The 18,549-nt window shown below is 46.3% G+C and overlaps 1 protein-coding gene across 3 annotated transcripts in view; it reads right to left on the minus strand.

Annotated features, from left to right (window-relative positions):
- The window catches only part of VPS13C (vacuolar protein sorting 13 homolog C), a 950,377-nt gene that overhangs the window by 481,235 nt on the left and 450,593 nt on the right, over positions 1–18,549 (minus strand). For all 3 annotated transcript variants that reach the window (XM_063926503.1, XM_063926502.1, XM_063926504.1), the window contains 2 exons: positions 13,567–13,670; positions 12,662–12,835 (listed from right to left, as the gene is read on the minus strand). In XM_063926503.1, coding sequence (XP_063782573.1) covers positions 12,662–12,835; positions 13,567–13,670 — 278 coding nt within the window. The remainder of the gene's footprint in view (positions 1–12,661; positions 12,836–13,566; positions 13,671–18,549) is intronic.

The following is an 18,549-nucleotide window of genomic DNA, read 5'->3' on the forward strand; positions in this document are numbered from 1 at the left end:
CGTAAGAACCTTCTTAGATTCACACCAAGACACATGATTTCCTCCAAATATGGAGGTAATGTTTTGACGTTACTTCTTCTCAGCCTGAAGAAGAGTAGGGATGACTTCACTGGGAATATCCTTTCGGACTGGGATCCGGCGGTCCATCTCCAAGTCGTCAATGGAAACCGCGGTTAGTCTTGGAACACACACGGCCCCTGCTATAACAGATCCTCTCGCAGAGGAAGAAGTCAGGGATCTCCTATGAGTAATTGCTGAAGATCCGGACACCAGCCCTCCTTGACCAGTCAGGAACAATGAGTATCACCTGAACCTTTGTTCCTCTCATAATCTTTAACATCATTGGAAAAAGTGGAAGTGGAGGGAACACATAGACCGACCGAAACACCCACGTTGTCACTAGGGCGTCCACCGCTATCGCTTGAGGGACCCTCGACCTGGAACAATATTTCTGAAGTTTCTTGTCGAGGCGAGACGCCATCTTGGCTATTTGCGGAATTCTCCAAAGACTTGTCACTTCTGTGAAAACCGCTTGATGAAGACTCAACCCTCCTGGACGGAGAACGTGTCCACCGAGGAAGTCTGCTTCCCGGTTGTCCACTCTTGGAACGAACATCGCTGATAGAGCGCGTAAATGTTTTCGTCGCCCAGCGGGAAATCTTTCTAGCTTTTGCCATCTCTTCTCCGGTTATTGTCTGTGGAAAACGGTTATAACGGCCCTTAACTTTACACCGTTAATGAGGAGACAAGTATCCTAACATGACCCATGTCCTCAGTGAGAATAGCATCGCTACCCCAGAAGCGAGATACTGGTCTTGAAACCATGATTATCCCAGGTGGGAACCGGACCACTTGTCCAACAGGTCCCGCTAAACACTCAGGCCTACAACCTGCTCACTGAATGGCCTCGTAGGCCGCAACCATCTCTTTCATCAACTGAATGTATTGACGGATTGACACAGTTGCAGGTCTGCCAGACTCTGAATTCTCAGAGCTTCCCCTTTCTTTTTTTGGAAGAAAATAAACTCTACTCAGTACTGCATCTAATAATATTGCCCAAGCCGACCACTGCGTCGCTGGGACCAACAGGGGTTCTGGCAAGTCCTGTTGCTGAAGAACTGTCAAGGAGAAAACAACGTTTTGCACCATTTGGCTTCTTGATCTCTCCGTAATGCAGAAAGCAATCCAGTACAGAACAATAGTGCTTGATAATTATCACTCCTAAAATTATCAAATCAGGCGCTCTGATATAAGGCACAAAATAAAGCTGTTGGTCACCCAATTTATATAATAGAATTGATATACTGATATCTATATACTTATAGCTGCTCCCACATGAGTATTCTGCGGTACTCAAATAGATTTAAAGTAATTGTGAAACATGCAATATCACAAGAGAGCGCTAGATACCGATCATTACTATATAAACATTTTATTCAATCACATAAAATAAAAGCATAAAAAATGCAATGCATATTTTCATAAAAGAATTATTCTCACTGCTGATATTATTTACACGCTGCCATATACTGTATCCCAATTGTATATTGCACAGATTTCCACATCCAAAAGACCAGTGTGGCTGGTTCGCTACAAAGTAAATTATAAAGTCCCAATTTGTTTTAGGGAATGTGAATGGTGTTCACTAGATGGTGAATGTTCAGCTGTATAAACGATGGGCGCTATGCTACTACCTCCCCCGACCGCCAAACAATTTTCTGCTCACCACAGCATGCGGAATCTGTTGTGGTTGGTGGGAGCGGCGGTGTTCTATTCAGTTCACCGGGGAGGGAGGGCGCCGTTCATAGCTGCAGAATTCAGGCAGTTTTCATCAGATGAAACCGTGGTTTGATTTTCACGGAGAAACATGTTAAGGACATCTCACGCTGCTGTTTTTCCCTGTGATCTACACAAGCACAGCACCACAGTCCGGACTCCAGCACATGGCAAACTGCCTGAATTCTGCAGCTACGAACGGCGCCCTCCCTCCCCGGTGAACTGAATAGAACACCGCCGCTCCCACCAACCACAACGGATTCCGCATGCTGACAGCCAGCCTCACATGAGACTTTAAGGAATAAGTGGTGAGCACAAAATTGTTTGGCGGTCGGGGGAGGTAGTAGCATAGCGCCCATCGTTTATACAGCTGAACATTCACCATCTAGTGAACACCATCCACATTCCCTAAAACAAATTGGGACTTTATAATTTACTTTGTAGCGAACCAGCCACACTGGTCTTTTGGATGTGGACATCTGTGCAATACACAATTGGGATACAGTATATGACAGCGTGTAAATAATATCAGCAGTGAGAATAATTCTTTTATGAAAATATGCATTGCATTTTTTATGCTTTTATTTTATGTGATTGAATAAAATGTTTATATAGTAATGATCGGTATCTAGCGCTCTATTGTGATATTGCATGTTTCACAATTACCCAGTACAGAACAATTATGACTCCTTAATATCGAAGGAAACCCATCATACCGCCATCACCCTGGTGAAATGGCAACAACAATCCTCAGGGAAGCCTAATGCGGAAGACACCGTAACTAGACCTCCCTCATCCTCTTTCAGAGTGGATAACCCTGCCATGAGATATTTCCTCATGGAGTTTAAGCAGGAATATTGGGATTTGGCCGGCCTCGGGAGCACGAAAAGCATGAATAACAGCTTCTTCTCTTTTTTTTTTTTTAAACCGGAACAGCAGGACCATGACCTGATCCTGACACCACTCTTGTATTGCGTCACCTACTACCTCCCTGGTATGAGGAGGATCAGTAAGGTCGATTTGAAAAATCGGTGAGGGAAACACCTGGAAACTCCTGTATGTCCCCCTAGGGAGTCTATCCTTAACTCACTGGTCCATGTCATTTTGAGGACTGACTGGAGTTTTAGACGTGGTCCCACCTGTGTGAGCCCCCGCAAGATAGACCCAGAGTCCTGCGGTGGACGTGGCAGAAAACAACGGATGATTACTGCTCCTGTGAACCTGAAAAGGCAGCTGACCTCTTACCTTTTTTACCTTCCTTTACCTGCAAGGAAAAGGGGAATCTTTATCTATTCGGTCGAAATGACTGCATCCTACAACAATGCGTCACCAACCGTTGTGAGGGAACACAGGGGAAGAAGGTAGACTTACCCGTGGCACCTGCCGAGAGCATATTAACAAGGCCATCACCAAACCAGGCTTCACCTTCATGGGGAAGAGACTCCACTTCTTTCCGGAGTCAGCATTTGCATCCCTTTGCTGAATCCACAACGTCTCCTCCTAGCCAAGACCGCCATGGAAGTGGCCCGTGCACCCAAGAGTTCCATCCCTTGTAGTCGCACGGCAATATGCTGCAATGTTCTAGATATGAGCCAACTTAAAGAGTATCACATCTCTCCCCAGGGCAATTATATCGGATGACAAAGTAACCGACCATTCCTGAATACAAGCACTCCCCCCTGCGCATGCAATGCAAGTATAATCCCAGCATATAATTAAAAATAAGAATTTACTCACCGGTAATTCTATTTCTCGTAGTCCGTAGTGGATGCTGGGAACTCCGTAAGGACCATGGGGAATAGCGGGCACCGAAGGAGGCTGGGCACTCTAGAAAGATTTCAGACTACCTGGTGTGCACTGGCTCCTCCCACTATGACCCTCCTCCAAGCCTCAGTTAGGATACTGTGCCCGGACGAGCGTACACAATAAGGAAGGATTTTGAATCCCGGGTAAGACTCATACCAGCCACACCAATCACACCGTACAACTCGTGATATGAAACCCAGTTAACAGTATGAAACAACTGAGCCTCTCAACAGATGGCTCAACAATAACCCGATTTAGTTAACCATAACTATGTACAAGTATTGCAGATAAACCGCACTTGGGATGGGCGCCCAGCATCCACTACGGACTACGAGAAATAGAATTACCGGTGAGTAAATTCTTATTTTCTCTGACGTCCTAGTGGATGATGGGAACTCCGTAAGGACCATGGGGATTATACCAAAGCTCCCAAACGGGCGGGAGAGTGCGGATGACTCTGCAACACCGAATGAGAGAACTCCAGGTCCTCCTCAGCCAGGGTATCAAATGTATAGAATTTTGCAAACGTGTTTGCCCCTGACCAAGTAGCAGCTCAGCAAAGTTGTAAAGCCGAGACCCCTCGGGCAGCCGCCCAAGATGAGCCCACCTTCCTTGTGGAATGGGCATTGACAGATTTTGGCTGTGGCAGGCCTGCCACAGAATGTGCAAGTTGAATTGTACTACAAATCCAACGAGCAATAGTCTGCTTAGAAGCAGGAGCACCCAGCTTGTTGGGTGCATATAGGATAAACAGCGAGTCAGATTTTCTGACTCCAGCCGTCCTGGAAACATATATTTTCAGGGCCCTGACCACGTCTAACAACTTGGAGTCCTCCAAGTCCCTAGTGGCCGCAGGCACCACAATAGGCTGGTTCAAATGAAATGCTGAAACCACCTTAGGGAGAAATTGAGGACGAGTCCTCAATTCTGCCCTGTCCGTATGAAAAATTAGGTAAGGGCTTTTATAGGATAAAGCCGCCAATTCTGAGACACGCCTGGCTGAAGCCAGGGCTAACAGCATTACCACCTTATATTCCTTTGAGAAAGTCACGGGTCACGTGACGAAACTAGTTAGGCCACGCCTCCTGTCTGCACACCTGCCGAGGTATCCGATTTGAAAGCATTAGCGGGTTTGTTCTCCCCGCAAGCCGTCCTTCATCTCCACAGAGATCCCAGAATAGCCGCGGATCTGAATTCTCGAGCCGCCCGTATCAACATACGGCTCCCCGTCAGCCGGATAAACCAGCACACGGCATACACTTTACAGTGAATCCACGGCTCCCTCTCCCCTGCGGCATTCGCACAGTGGGCATTGCAGGACACATCGCCGAGGACGCTCGGCTTTGGACCAGCCCACCTAAGGAGAGGTAATTGAACAATAAATAACACTGGATCACTCCCCCAATTTATTATTATGGGATGTCTACTGCACTGATCATTCACTTCCAGTAATAACATTACGGCTATTACCATCTATTGCTTTCCAACAAACAGCTGGACTTTATTTCCTTTTGTGGACTTCCATATAGAGAACCGACACAATTTGGTGTCTGTTTAAACGGATAAACTTAGTCAAGGTGTGCCTTTTTATATCCAACAATTTTATGTCATCTTTTACTGCTATTTTATGCTTTTTCATTAATAAATCAATTTATATACATACATCGGTTCTCCTAAAATTGTACTGTCCTTTCCCTGATACTTTGCGCAGCTGATTTTGTCTGTTTCTATATTCTCCAACCAAACACCCACATAGTGTTTTTCAGCCGCGCATGTATCAGGGTAATTTGATTATTAGCCTCCTGCAATTGAGGCGCTGTAGAACCAGTCTTCTGTTTTTTCTCTTTTGGTTCAAATGAAACGCTGACACCACCTTAGGGAGAAACTGGGGACGAGTCCTCAATTCTGCCCTATCCATATGGAAAATCAGATAAGGGCTTTTATAAGACAAAGCCGCCAATTCTGATACTCGCCTGGCAGAAGCCAAGGCCAATAACATGACCACCTTCCACGTGAGATATTTCAGATCCACGGTTTTTAGTGGTTCAAACCAATGTGATTTTAAGAAACTCAACACCACGTTGAGATCCCAAGGTGCCACAGGAGGCACATATGGGGGCTGAATATGCAGCACTCCCTTTACAAATGTCTGAACTTCAGGTACTGAAGCTAGTTCATTCTGAAAGAAAATCGATAGAGCCGAGATCTGTACCTTAATGGAACCCAGTTTTAGGCCCATATTCACTCCTGCTTGCAGGAAATGCAGAAATCGACCTAGTTGAAATTCCTCAGTTGGGGCCTTTTCGGCCTCACACCATGCAACATATTTCCGCCATATGCGGTGATAATGATTTGCTGTAACCTCTTTCCTGGCTTTAATAAGCGTAGGAATGACTTCCTCCGGAATGCCCTTTTCTTTCAGGATCCGGCGTTCAACCGCCATGCCGTCAAACGCAGCCGCGGTAAGTCTTGGAACAGACAGGGCCCCTGCTGTAGCAGGTCTTGTCTTAGCGGCAGAGGCCACGGGTCCTCTGAGATCATCTCTTGAAGTTCCGGGTACCATGTTCTTCTTGGCCAATCCGGAACCACGAGAATTGTGTTTACTCCTCGCTTTCTTATTATTCTCAATACCTTTGGTATGAGAGGCAGCGGAGGGAACACATAAACTGACTGGTACACCCACGGTGTCACCAGAGCGTCCACAGTTATCGCTTGAGGGTCTCTTGACCTGGCGCAATACCTCTCTAGTTTTTTGTTTAGGCGGGACGCCATCATGTCCACCTGTGGACGATCCCACTGATGTACAATCATTTGGAAGACTTCTGGATGAAGTCCCCACTCTCCCGGGTGGAGGTCGTGTCTGCTGAGGAAGTCTGCTTCCCAGTTGTCCACTCCCGGAATGAACACTGCTGACAGTGCTAGTACATGATTTTCCGCCCATCGGAGAATTCTTGTGGCTTCTGTCATTGCCATCCTGCTTCTTGTGCCGCCCTGTCGATTCACATGGGCGACTGCCGTGATGTTGTCTGACTGGATCAGCACCGGCTGGTGTAGGAGCAGGGATTTTGCTTGACTTAGGGCATCGTAGATGGCCCTTAGTTCCAGAATATTTATGTGAAGGGAAGTCTCCTGACTTGTCCATAGTCCTTGGAAGTTTCTTCCCTTTGTGACTGCCCCCCAGCCTCGCAGGCTGGCATCCGTGGTCACCAGGACCCAGTCCTGAATGCCGAATCTGCGACCCTCCAGAAGATGAGCACTCTGCAGCCACCACAGAAGAGACACCCTGGTTCTTGCAGACAGGGTTATCAAGCGATGCATCTGAAGATGCGATCCGGACCACTTGTCCAACAGGTCCCACTGAAAGATTCTGGCATGGAACCTGCCGAATGGAATTGCTTCGTAAGAAGCTACCATCTTTCCCAAGACCCGCGTGCAGTGATGCACCGATACCTGTTTTGGTTTCAGGAGGTCTCTGACTAGAGAAGACAACTCCTTGGCTTTCTCCTCCGGGAGAAACACTTTTTTCTGGACTGTGTCCAGAATCATCCCCAGGAACAGTAGACGTGTCGTCGGGACCAGCTGTGACTTTGGGATATTCAAAATCCAGCCGTGCTGGTTCAGCACTTCCTGAGATAGTGCTACTCCCACCAACAACTGTTCTTTGGACCGTGCCTTTATTAGGAGATCGTCCAAGTACGGGATAATTAAAACTCCCTTTCTTCGAAGGAGTATCATCATTTCCGCCATAACCTTGGTAAATACCCTTGGTGCCGTGGAGAGTCCAAACGGCAGCGTCTGGAATTGGTAATGGCAATCCTGTACCACAAATCTGAGGTACTCCTGGTGAGGATGGTAAATGGGGACATGCAGGTAAGCATCCTTGATATCCAGGGAAACCATGTAATCCCCCTCGTCCAGGCTTGCAATAACCGCCCTGAGCGATTCCATCTTGAACTTGAATTTTTTTATGTACATGTTCAAGGATTTCAAATTTAAAATGGGTCTCACCGAACCGTCCGGCTTCGGTACCACAAATAGTGTGGAATAGTAACCCCGGCCTTGTTGAAGTAGGGGTACCTTGATTATCACCTGCTGGGAATACAGCTTGTGAATTGCCGCTAGCACCGCCTCCCTGTCTGAGGGAGCAATCGGCAAGGCAGATTTTAGGAACCGGTGGGGTGGAGCCGCCTCGAATTCCAGCATGTATCCCTGAGATACTACTTGAAGGATCCAGGGATCCACCTGTGAGCGAACCCACTGATCGCTGAAATTTCTGAGGCGGGCCCCCACCGTACCTGGCTCCACCTGTGGAGCCCCACCGTCATGCGGCGGACTTGGAAGAGGAAGCGGGGGAGGACTTTTGTTCCTGGGAACCTGCTGTCTGTTGCAGCCTTTTCCTCCTACCTCTGCCTCTAGACAGAAAAGACCCTCCTTTTCCACGCTTGCTTTTCTGGGTCCGAAAGGACTGAACCTGATAAAATGGCGCCTTCTTAGGCTGTGAGGGAACATGGGGTAAAAATGCTGACTTCCCAGACGTTGCTGTGGAAACTAGGTCGGAGAGACCATCCCCAAATAATTCCTCCCCTTTATAAGGCAAAACTTCCATGTGCCTCTTGGAATCTGCATCTCCCGTCCACTGACGAGTCCATAAGCATCTCCTAGCAGAGATAGACAATGCACTTACTTTAGATGCTAGCCGGCAAATTTCCCTCTGTGCATCTCTCATATATAAGACTGAATCTTTTATATGGTCAATCGTTAGCAGAATAGTGTCTCTGTCTAGTGTGTCAATATTTTCTGACAGTTTTTCTGACCATGCAGCGGCAGCACTGCACATCCAAGCTGACGCAATAGCTGGTCTAAGTATAATGCCTGAGTGTGTGTATACAGACTTCAGGATTGCCTCCTGCTTTCTATCAGCAGGCTCCTTAAGGGCGGCCGTATCCTGAGAGGGTAGTGCCACCTTTTTTGACAAACGTGTGAGCGCTTTATCCACCCTAGGTGGTGTTTCCCAATGTGACCTATCCTCTGGCGGGAAAGGGAACGCCATTAGTACCTTCTTAGGAATTACAAATTTTTTATCAGGGAAAAGCCTCTTTCATTGCCTCAATCATGCAGTGAATGGCCCTGACAGGCATTAGGTTTGACTCATCGTCGTCGACACTGTTATCAGTATCCGTGTCGACATCCGGGTCTGCAAACTGAGGTAGCGGGCGTTTTAGAGCCCCTGACGACCCCTGAGGCACCTGGACAGGCACAAGCTGAGATCCCGGCTGTCCCACATTTGGCATGTCGTCAAATTTCTTATGTAAAGAATCTATACGTGCACTCATTTCTTTCCATAAGTTCATCCACTCGGGTGTCTACCCCGCAGGGGGTGACGTCCCTTCAAAATGCATCTGCTCCGCCTCCACCTCATTATCCTCATCAAACATGTCGACACAGCCATACCGACACACCCCACACACACAGGGAATGCTCAACAGAGGACAGGACCCACAAAAAGCCCTTTGGGGGGACAGAGTGAGAGTATGCCAGCACACACCAGAGCGCTATATATATATACAGGGACTAACTGAGTTATGTCCCTAATAGCTGCTTTTCATATAATATATGTATATATACTGCCAAATTTCATGCCCCCCCCTCTCTTTTCCCTCTTACTGTTACTGTATATTGCAGGGAAGAGCCAGGGAGCTTCCTTCCAGCCGAGCTGTGAGGGAAAAATGGCGCCAGTGTGCTGAGGAGATAGGCTCCGCCCCTTTTCCGCGGCCTATTCTCCCGCTTTTTATGGAATTCTGGCAGGGGTATTTACCTCATATATAGCCTCTGGGGCTATATATTGAGGTATTTTAGCCAGCCAAGGTGTTATTATTGCTGCCTCAGGGCGCCCCCCCCCACAGCGCCCTGCACCCTCAGTGACCGGAGTGTGAAGTGTGAGAGGAGCAATGGCGCACAGCTGCAGTGCTGTGCGCTACCTTGGTGAAGACAGAGTCTTCATGCCGCCGATTTTCCGGACCATCTTCTTGCTTCTGGCTCTGTAAGGGGGACGGCGGCGCGGCTCCGGGACCGAACACCAAGGACTGGGCCTGCGGTCGATCCCTCTGGACCTAATGGTGTCCAGTAGCCTAAGAAGCCCAATCCGGCTGCAAGCAGGCGAGTTCGCTTCTTCTCCCCTTAGTCCCTCGCTGCAGTGAGCCTGTTGCCAGCAGGTCTCACTGAAAATAAAAAACCTAAGTCTATTCTTTCTAAGAGCTCAGGAGAGCCCCTAGTGTGCATCCAACCTCGGCCAGGCACGAATTCTAACTGAGGCTTGGAGGAGGGTCATAGTGGGAGGAGCCAGTGCACACCAGGTAGTCTGAAATCTTTCTAGAGTGCCCAGCCTCCTTCGGAGCCCGCTATTCCCCATGGTCCTTACGGAGTTCCCAGCATCCACTAGGACGTCAGAGAAATATCACTTAGCTTCCTGTAAACGATCCTTTGTGACAGGGCCCCGTGCAGAACAGGGGTTAACTCTCACTTTATTCTATCCACGGCGGGAAAAGAATAAACACTCGATCTCCTCGTGATGATGTGAAACCATCTTGTCCCGGCTGACCTAGAGTTATTCAACTGAGCGACCAGCACATGAGAAGGAAAAGTTTACTTCAGCATTAATTATACATTTATTAAATATACACATATATATATCTATATATACATATCTCATATTTATATATATATAAATATTTTTTGTCAGGAACAGCAGGGTCCCTAGTGACATTAGTACGTTCTTAATGTGTATGAAACATGTACTGAATGCCAATGTTGTGGATCTAATCAGGAAACATTATGGTCGACAAAAGACATAGTATTCGTGTCGACAACATGGAGTAGTAACTGGGCAAAATAAAATTTTTACGACCCCGAGGGTTCTGAGGGAAATATATATTATTAATATTACGCCCCCACCAACATTACTACGTCTGTGCCCGAGCCACAGATCCATGCAACCGTACTATATATATATATATATATATATATATATATATACACACACACACACACACACACACACGTATAGCTTTTTGAAATGCATCACATTATCATGTTAATTTTTACCCAGCAGATTAGTTGGTGTTGACAGGGTCACTCCACACACGCCTGTGTCTCCCATATAGTTTTTTCTTTTGGAAAAACATAACACTATTGACATGCAGACACTTAATTTCATGAATCAAGTACCATCAGGAGTCGGCGGTGCCAACAGAGGGATTCCCATAGCCGTTTGTGGCAGAGCACACAGACATGTCGACACACGTGTACTAAACACCCACCGACATTACACTGTCTATAAGGAGTAGATCCCAGTATCTGACAGGGAAAACACAGAAAACGTTTTACCAGCTCATTTACCACACGCTCATTATATATATATATATATATATATATATATATATATATAATATATAACAAAGTGACAGCACTCTATGTCTAAAGTCAAAAAATAATTGGTGCAAGGTCCTAATAATCAATATACACACTCACTTTTCCCATGGCTGAAAAAAGAATTAGACCAGCACTCACGTTTTAGTTGCAGAAAAAAAAGGGTTTTTTAATCCTGAAAAGACATCAAGGATACACCCCACTGTTTACAGTACGCCCAACAGCCGTTTCAACACTTGGTGGTCTTCATCAGGGGCCCCTGATGAAGACCACCAAGTGTTGAAACGGCTGTTGGGCGTACTGTAAACAGTGGGGTGTATCCTTGATGTCTTTTCAGGATTAAAAAACCCTTTTTTTTCTGCAACTAAAACGTGAGTGCTGGTCTAATTCTTTTTTCAGCCATGGGAAAAGTGAGTGTGTATATATATATATATATATATATAGTGCTTTATTTTTCCACCTATATTGCAGTAAACCACTGTGTCCCCCCCCCCCCCCCCGTTTCACACTGTGAGCTGTTCATCAGTGTTTTGGCGGGACCAGCGTCTCTGAGGAGAAAATGGTGCTGGATAGAGCAGCGAGGGCTAAGCCACACACCCTTATCAGCGCGCTTCAGTCCCGCTACTTTTTGGAATTTTTATACTGGCGGGGGTCTGTATACAGTGCCTATGCACTGTATACCTCTTTGCCAGGCTAATACCTGAGGTCTATTGCTGCCCAGGGCGCCCCCCCTGCGCCCTGCACCCTTTTAGTGCCGCTAGTGTGTGGGAGCAATGGCGGGCAGCGTGACCGCTGCGCGGTACCTCAGAGATACTGAAGTCTTCTGCCGTCTTTCCTGAAGTCTTCTGTACTTCGGTTACTCACCCGGCTTCTTTCTTCTGGCTCTGTGAGGGGGACGATGGCGCGGCTCCGGGAATGAGCAGCTAGGCTATACCAAGTGATCAGACCCTCTGGAGCTAATGGTGTCCAGTAGCCTAAGAAGCAGAGCCTTTAACTTCCAGAAGTAGGTCTGCTTCTCTCCCCTCAGTCCCACGAAGCAGGGAGCCTGTTGAAAGCAGTGCTCCCTGAAAATAATAAACCTAAATAAAGTCTTTTACAGAGAAACTCAGGAGAGCTCCCCTGTTGTGTGTCCAGTCTCTCTGGGCACAGAATCTAACTGGAGTCTGGAGGAGGGGCATAGAGGGAGGAACCAGTTCACACCCATTCAAAGTCTTAAAGTGCCCATGTCTCCTGTGGATCCTGTCTATACCCCATGGTCCTTTTGGGGTCCCCAGCATCCTCTAGGACGTATGAGAAAATTGAATTGGTTCTCTATCACCAACCCAAAGCCCCCTGCAAGTGTCCAGAGGCAACTCAGGGTGCCATGGCAGACAGTTTGAGAACCACTGTGTTAACTGCTATTCTAGCTCTACAATCTTGTAAATCTGATTCATTTTGTATGTGGATAACATTTGATGTATTGAATGATCAAGCCATTTGGAAATAAAAAGAACAGACCCAAGTAGTCACTCCCTTCATGAACTTTCAGTGAAAGGAAAATTAATTGTATGGAGCTTCCTGTTCTCAACAGCCACCGCAGCATCCACAAAGTAGACACTGATTAAACAAAAAATAAACAACTTTTAAGTCAACAATAAAGAAAAGAAATTCTCACCAAAAGTGATGCAATGAATTTGTGGAGGAACACTATCTTCATGCAGCCAACTTTCAGGGACACTTTTCCATCCACCTTGGAAACATCCTTGTAGGCATCTCCTTGTGTAGCCTCAGGGTAGAGGGTCAAGCTGAAGTTGAAAACTTCATCTTCATCTTCCATAATGCAGACAGTCTACCGGACCCAATTCAACAAATGAGAATGCACCATAATTTGTTGCATTTATTTTCGACTTGTTGTCTTACATTTTCTCCCCAAAAAAACAAAAACTCACACAACAAAACAAATCATGCCACATCATGGTAAGAATGTACAACTTAATTACAAAGCACCAAGTAATGCATAGCAAATAATCAATACCACACTATGAAACGAGAAGAGAGTGATTTTTAGACCAGTTATGGAGAACAATGTGTTGGACTTATCAGTAAGGATCAACAGGGAATTGAACTATTAAAAAAAACTGATTGACAAAAAAGAAAATAAAACACAAAATGTTCACCTGTTGCAATAAACAAACTCTAAAATGTCTGTATAAGCTGTCAACTTGGTCTAACATGGTAGCTACTGTGAAGCTAAGCAGGCTATTCCATACCTACAGCATGTAGCATTATCTCAACTACATTATTTAGTCATCCACCGATCATTAACACATCAAATTCCACTTGTGGCAATTGGAAATTTTAATCATATGCAGATGCAGCTCCTAACCGCAAAGACTATAAATATTTATTTACAATAACAACTTAGGTGGTCACCGCCTTGGCTCAGTATATTAAAAGAACTGTGCTAAATTGAAGAGAAATGGTGCATTTGGAAAACAAAACTCTATCATTAAATATTATGAGAAATCTATACCACAGTTGCATCAGGAGGTAGAACATGCAAAATTAATGAAAATTCACCTTTTTATGAATTGTTTTTGGGTTGACATTATTGACAATAATATCTTTCAACCTGGCAAATACTTCTATCTGGCTGGATTCCAGGAAAACTGAGGTATCTAGGCCTAGAGAAAGGATATATTTTCTTAATTAAAATAATTATCTTAATAAACATAATTATAAATTAATTATAAATACCAGTAATACAGAGTATCACAAGATTAGAATAAGACTGTAATGCAAGTTAAAAGAACTACAGTACAAAGCAGCATTCTAATTGGTAAAAACAATAGGGGTAATTACAATACAGAACAAAAAGTGATGCAACCCAAATCAACATTGATCTAATTAGTTGCTACAGGAAACACAACATTTGTTTCTAGGCTACAGCAGAAATTAGTGGTGAGTGCACCACTATAAGGGTTCTGACTAGGGAGGCCAATCCCAGGCCGTTTTTTCAATCCCGGGATTCGGGATTGAAAAACGGTCAATCCCGGGATTCCCGGGATTGCAGTAAGGATCAGAGAAAGTTGTAGGGAGCAGCGCTGGAGGGAGGGTGTAGGTAGCGGTCCGGGAGGTAGGGAGGGTGTAGGTAGCGGTGCGGGAGGTAGGAGGGTGTAGGTAGCGGTGCGGGAGGTAGGGAGGGTGTAGGTAGCGGTGCGGGAGGAAGGAAGAGTGTAGGTAGCGGTGCAGGACTCAGGAGGGAGGGTGTAGGTCGCGGCAGGGAGGGTTGGTAGCGGCGCGGGAGGGAGGAAGGCTGTATAGGGAGCACTGACTGCACTGAGGGAGAGAGGGTGGGTGTAAGTAATAGTACTTACTATTAGACGGGCGGCAACCATTAACACACTGAACGCGGCGGCATTTCAAATGAAGCGCCGGCCAGAGCTGGCAGACCGGCAGCCAATCAGGGAAGCGGCCACAGCAGTCGCTCCTGATTGGCTGCCGCTGCAGCTTCCCTGATTGGATGCCGGTCCGCCAGCTCTGATTGGCTGGCGGCCGGCGCTACAATTGAAATGCCGCCGCGTTCAACTTGTTCATGGCTGCCGCCCGCCTAATATTAGTAAGTGCTATTACTTACACAACCACCCTCCCGCCGCCGCGCATTCGCAGTATAATCCCGTGAATCCCGGCAGTTTTGGGCCCAAATCCCGGGATCCCGCCGATCCCGGGATTGGCCTCCCTAGTTCTGACTACAGCAGAGCAAAAAATGTCAATTACTTTAGGGGACTATTAGACTAAATCATTTCCTTGGAATTCATTTATGGACACTGGGCCATGATATATGAAGACTTTTTCTGGACTTTGGCACTTTAAAATATTAAATACTAGTCTAGGAACCCAGTATATACTAGGGAACCTCGGTTCAAGACAACCAGCCCTTTCCTGCCCCATCTCTATTGCATAAATTATCCCAACACTAGTGCACAGCAGTCTTCCTCTCCAGTTGGACTCTCTTATTGCTACAATGGGAGCCATTGAGGGTAGTCACACGCCTCTGTGGTGTGTCCCTGCTTGCATTGTGCAAGTCAAAGATAGGAGGCCAAAAATTATATACATGCCTTTTCTTCTCCCTCCTATAGATTTCCATCACTTTGAGAACCTCATTAGTTTCCCTACCAGGCCCCAAAGAAAACTTGAGAGAACAAAAGAGAGAAATATGATCCTCCAAAAACATTTAACCTTGGCAAACTTAAGCAGGAGAATTAGAGCACACACTGAGTCAGTGGACAGCATACCCCAATGGATACATACAGTAGGAGGTTTTAAAATCCATTACTGTATGTCTACTAAATGCTCATTTATCTTGTAAAATGTGCCAACACATTGCAAGGAACAGTGTGCCAAACGACAGAAATTAATCATCTAATTTTATGTTTTGATGTAGGTGAACTTTTTTATGCAGAACCAAAAGTTCATATTTTTTTATATTCTAGTGACCTTGTGGCAAAATGTTTAACGTCCCAATGACACCCAATAAGTGAGAAGATACCTCTTCTTCTGTAGATTTATTTCAACCTAGTTCAGGAATCACAAAGTCATGATTTAAATTGAACTTAGAAACCACCTCAGGTTGAAATGATGGTTTTGTAAAAACAGCACTGTTCTCATGTTAATATACAACAAGGGAGAAAAAAATAAGACTCTTGTGTGGGCACACTCTAATTAGTTCGGTAAATACCATATAAAGTTTTTAGAAGAAATAGTAAAACATAATGTTAAAACCGACTGGTATCTCACAGACAGTAACACATTTAGCGAAATTTCAAATGATCCATATTACGATAGTCAAAGTGCAAAATTAAAATCGGGATTAAAAGTATAGTATATTCTGGTCAATCTTTATATAAAGTAGGTTAGCGGTGTGTAGGCATGAATAGTCATACATCCCTTCTAACCTGACCAGTACAGATTAATCAGCATTTATGAGACCTTAATGCATTGGTACTTAAAGGAGCCTCGAAACCAGTTTAAGTGGTACCGTATGGGTGACTGTACCGTCTATTTCCTCATGACAGGTTCATAGTACAAAAATGATAAATGATGCCAATACCAAATACTGAAGGAAGAAAAAATAAGATTTTAAACCTACCGGTAAATCTTTTTCTCGTAGTCTGTAGAGGATGCTGGGGACTCCGTAAGGACCATGGGGATAGACGGGCTCCGCAGGAGACATGGGCACTTTAAGAAAGAACTTTAGGTATGGGTGTGCACTGGCTCCTCCCTCTATGCCCCTCCTCCAGACCTCAGTTAGAGAAACTGTGCCCAGAGGAGACGGACAGTACGAGGAAAGGATTTTTGTTAATCCAAGGGCAAGAATCATACCAGCCCACACCATTCACACCGTATAACTTGTGATATACTAACCAGTTAACAGTATGAAAACAACATAGCATCAGTCTGAGACCAATGAAACTACAACATAACCCTTTAGTAAGCAAAACTATATACAAGTCTTGCAGAAGTAGTCCGCACTTGGGACGGGCGCCCAGCATCCTCTACAGACTACGAGAAAAAGATTTACCGGTAGGTTTAAAATCTTATTTTCTCTTACGTCCTAGAGGATGCTGGGGACTCCGTAAGGACCATGGGGATTATACCAAAGCTCCCAAACGGGCGGGAGAGTGCGGATGACTCTGCAGCACCGATTGAGCAAACAGGAGGTCATCCTCAGCCAGGGTATCAAACTTATAGAATTTTGCAAAGGTGTTTGAACCCGACCAAGTAGCAGCTCGGCACAGCTGTAGTGCCGAGACCCCTCGGGCAGCCGCCCAGGAAGAGCCCACCTTCCTAGTGGAATGGGCCTTGACCGATTTTGGTAACGGCAATCCAGCCATAGAATGAGCCTGCTGAATCGTGTTACAGATCCAGCGAGCAATAGTCTGCTTTGAAGCAGGAGCGCCAATCTTGTTGGCTGCATACAGGACAAACAGTGCTTCTGTTTTTCTGACTCTAGCCGTTCTGGACACATCAAGGGACTCGGAATCCTCCAAGTCTCGCGTAGCCACAGGCACCACAATAGGTTGGTTCATATGAAAAGATGACACCACCTTAGGCAAAAATTGAGGACGGGTCCGCAATTCCGCTCTATCCATATGGAAAACCAGATAGGGGCTTTTATGAGACAAAGCCGCCAATTCCGACACTCGCCTAGCCGAAGCCAAGGCTAACAACATGACCACCTTCCAAGTGAGATATTTTAACTCCACCGTATTAAGTGGTTCAAACCAGTGCGACTTAAGGAAACTCAACACCACATTCAGGTCCCAAGGCGCCACCGGAGGTACAAAAGGAGGCTGAATATGCAGCACTCCCTTCACAAAAGTCTGTACTTCTGGGAGAGAAGCTAATTCTTTCTGAAAGAAAATGGATAAGGCAGAAATCTGAACCTTAATGGAGCCTAATTTTAGGCACAAATTCACTCCAGTTTGTAGGAAGTGAAGGAAACGGCCCATATGGAATTCTTCCGTAGGAGCATTCCTGGCCTCACACCAAGAAACATACTTTCGCCATATACGGTGATAATGTTTAGCTGTCACGTCCTTCCTAGCCTTTATCAGAGTACGAATGACCTCATCCGGAATGCCCTTTTCCGCTAGGATCCGGCGTTCAACCGCCATGCCGTCAAACGCAGCCGCGGTAAGTCTTGGAACAGACAGGGCCCCTGTTGCAACAGGTCCTGCCTTAGAGGAAGAGGCCACGGATTTTCTTTGAGCATCTCCTGCAGATCCGGATACCAGGCCCTTCACGGCCAATCTGGAACAATGAGAATTGTCTGTACTCCTCTTTTTCTTATTATTCTCAACACCTTTGGGATGAGAGGAAGAGGAGGAAATACATAGACCGACTGGAACACCCACGGTGTCACTAGGGCGTCCACAGCTACCGCCTGAGGGTCTCTTGACCTGGCGCAATACCTCTGTGGCTTTTTGTTGAGGCGGGACGCCATCATGTCTATCTGGGGCAGTCCCCACTGACTTGAATTCTGTGCGAAGACTTCCTGATGAAGTCCCCACTCTCCTGGATGCAGGTCGTGCCTGATGAGGAAGTCTGCTTCCCAGTTGTCCACTCCCGGAATGAACACTGCTGACAGTGCGCTTATATGATTTTCCGCCCAGCGAAGAATCCTGGCGGCTTCCGCCATCGCCACTCTGCTCCTTGTGCCGCCTTGGCGGTTTACATGAGCCACCGCGGTGATGTTTTCTGACTGAATCAGAACTGGTAGGTCGCGAAGTAAGGTCTCCGCTTGACGAAGGGCGTTGTATATGGCCCTCAGCTCCAGGACGTTGATGAGAAGACAAGTCTCTTGACTTGTCCAAAGTCCTTGGAAGTTTCTTCCCTGTGTGACTGCTCCCCAACCTTGGAGGCTCGCATACGTGGTCACCAGAACCCAGTCCTGAATGCCGAACCTGCGGCCCTCTAGAAGGTGAGCACTCTATAGCCACCACAGGAGAGATACCCTGGCCCTGGGGGACAGGGCGATCAACCGATGTGACCCGGACCACT

Source organism: Pseudophryne corroboree, chromosome 6, assembly GCF_028390025.1.
Source record: "Pseudophryne corroboree isolate aPseCor3 chromosome 6, aPseCor3.hap2, whole genome shotgun sequence".
Lineage (NCBI taxonomy): Eukaryota > Metazoa > Chordata > Amphibia > Anura > Myobatrachidae > Pseudophryne > Pseudophryne corroboree.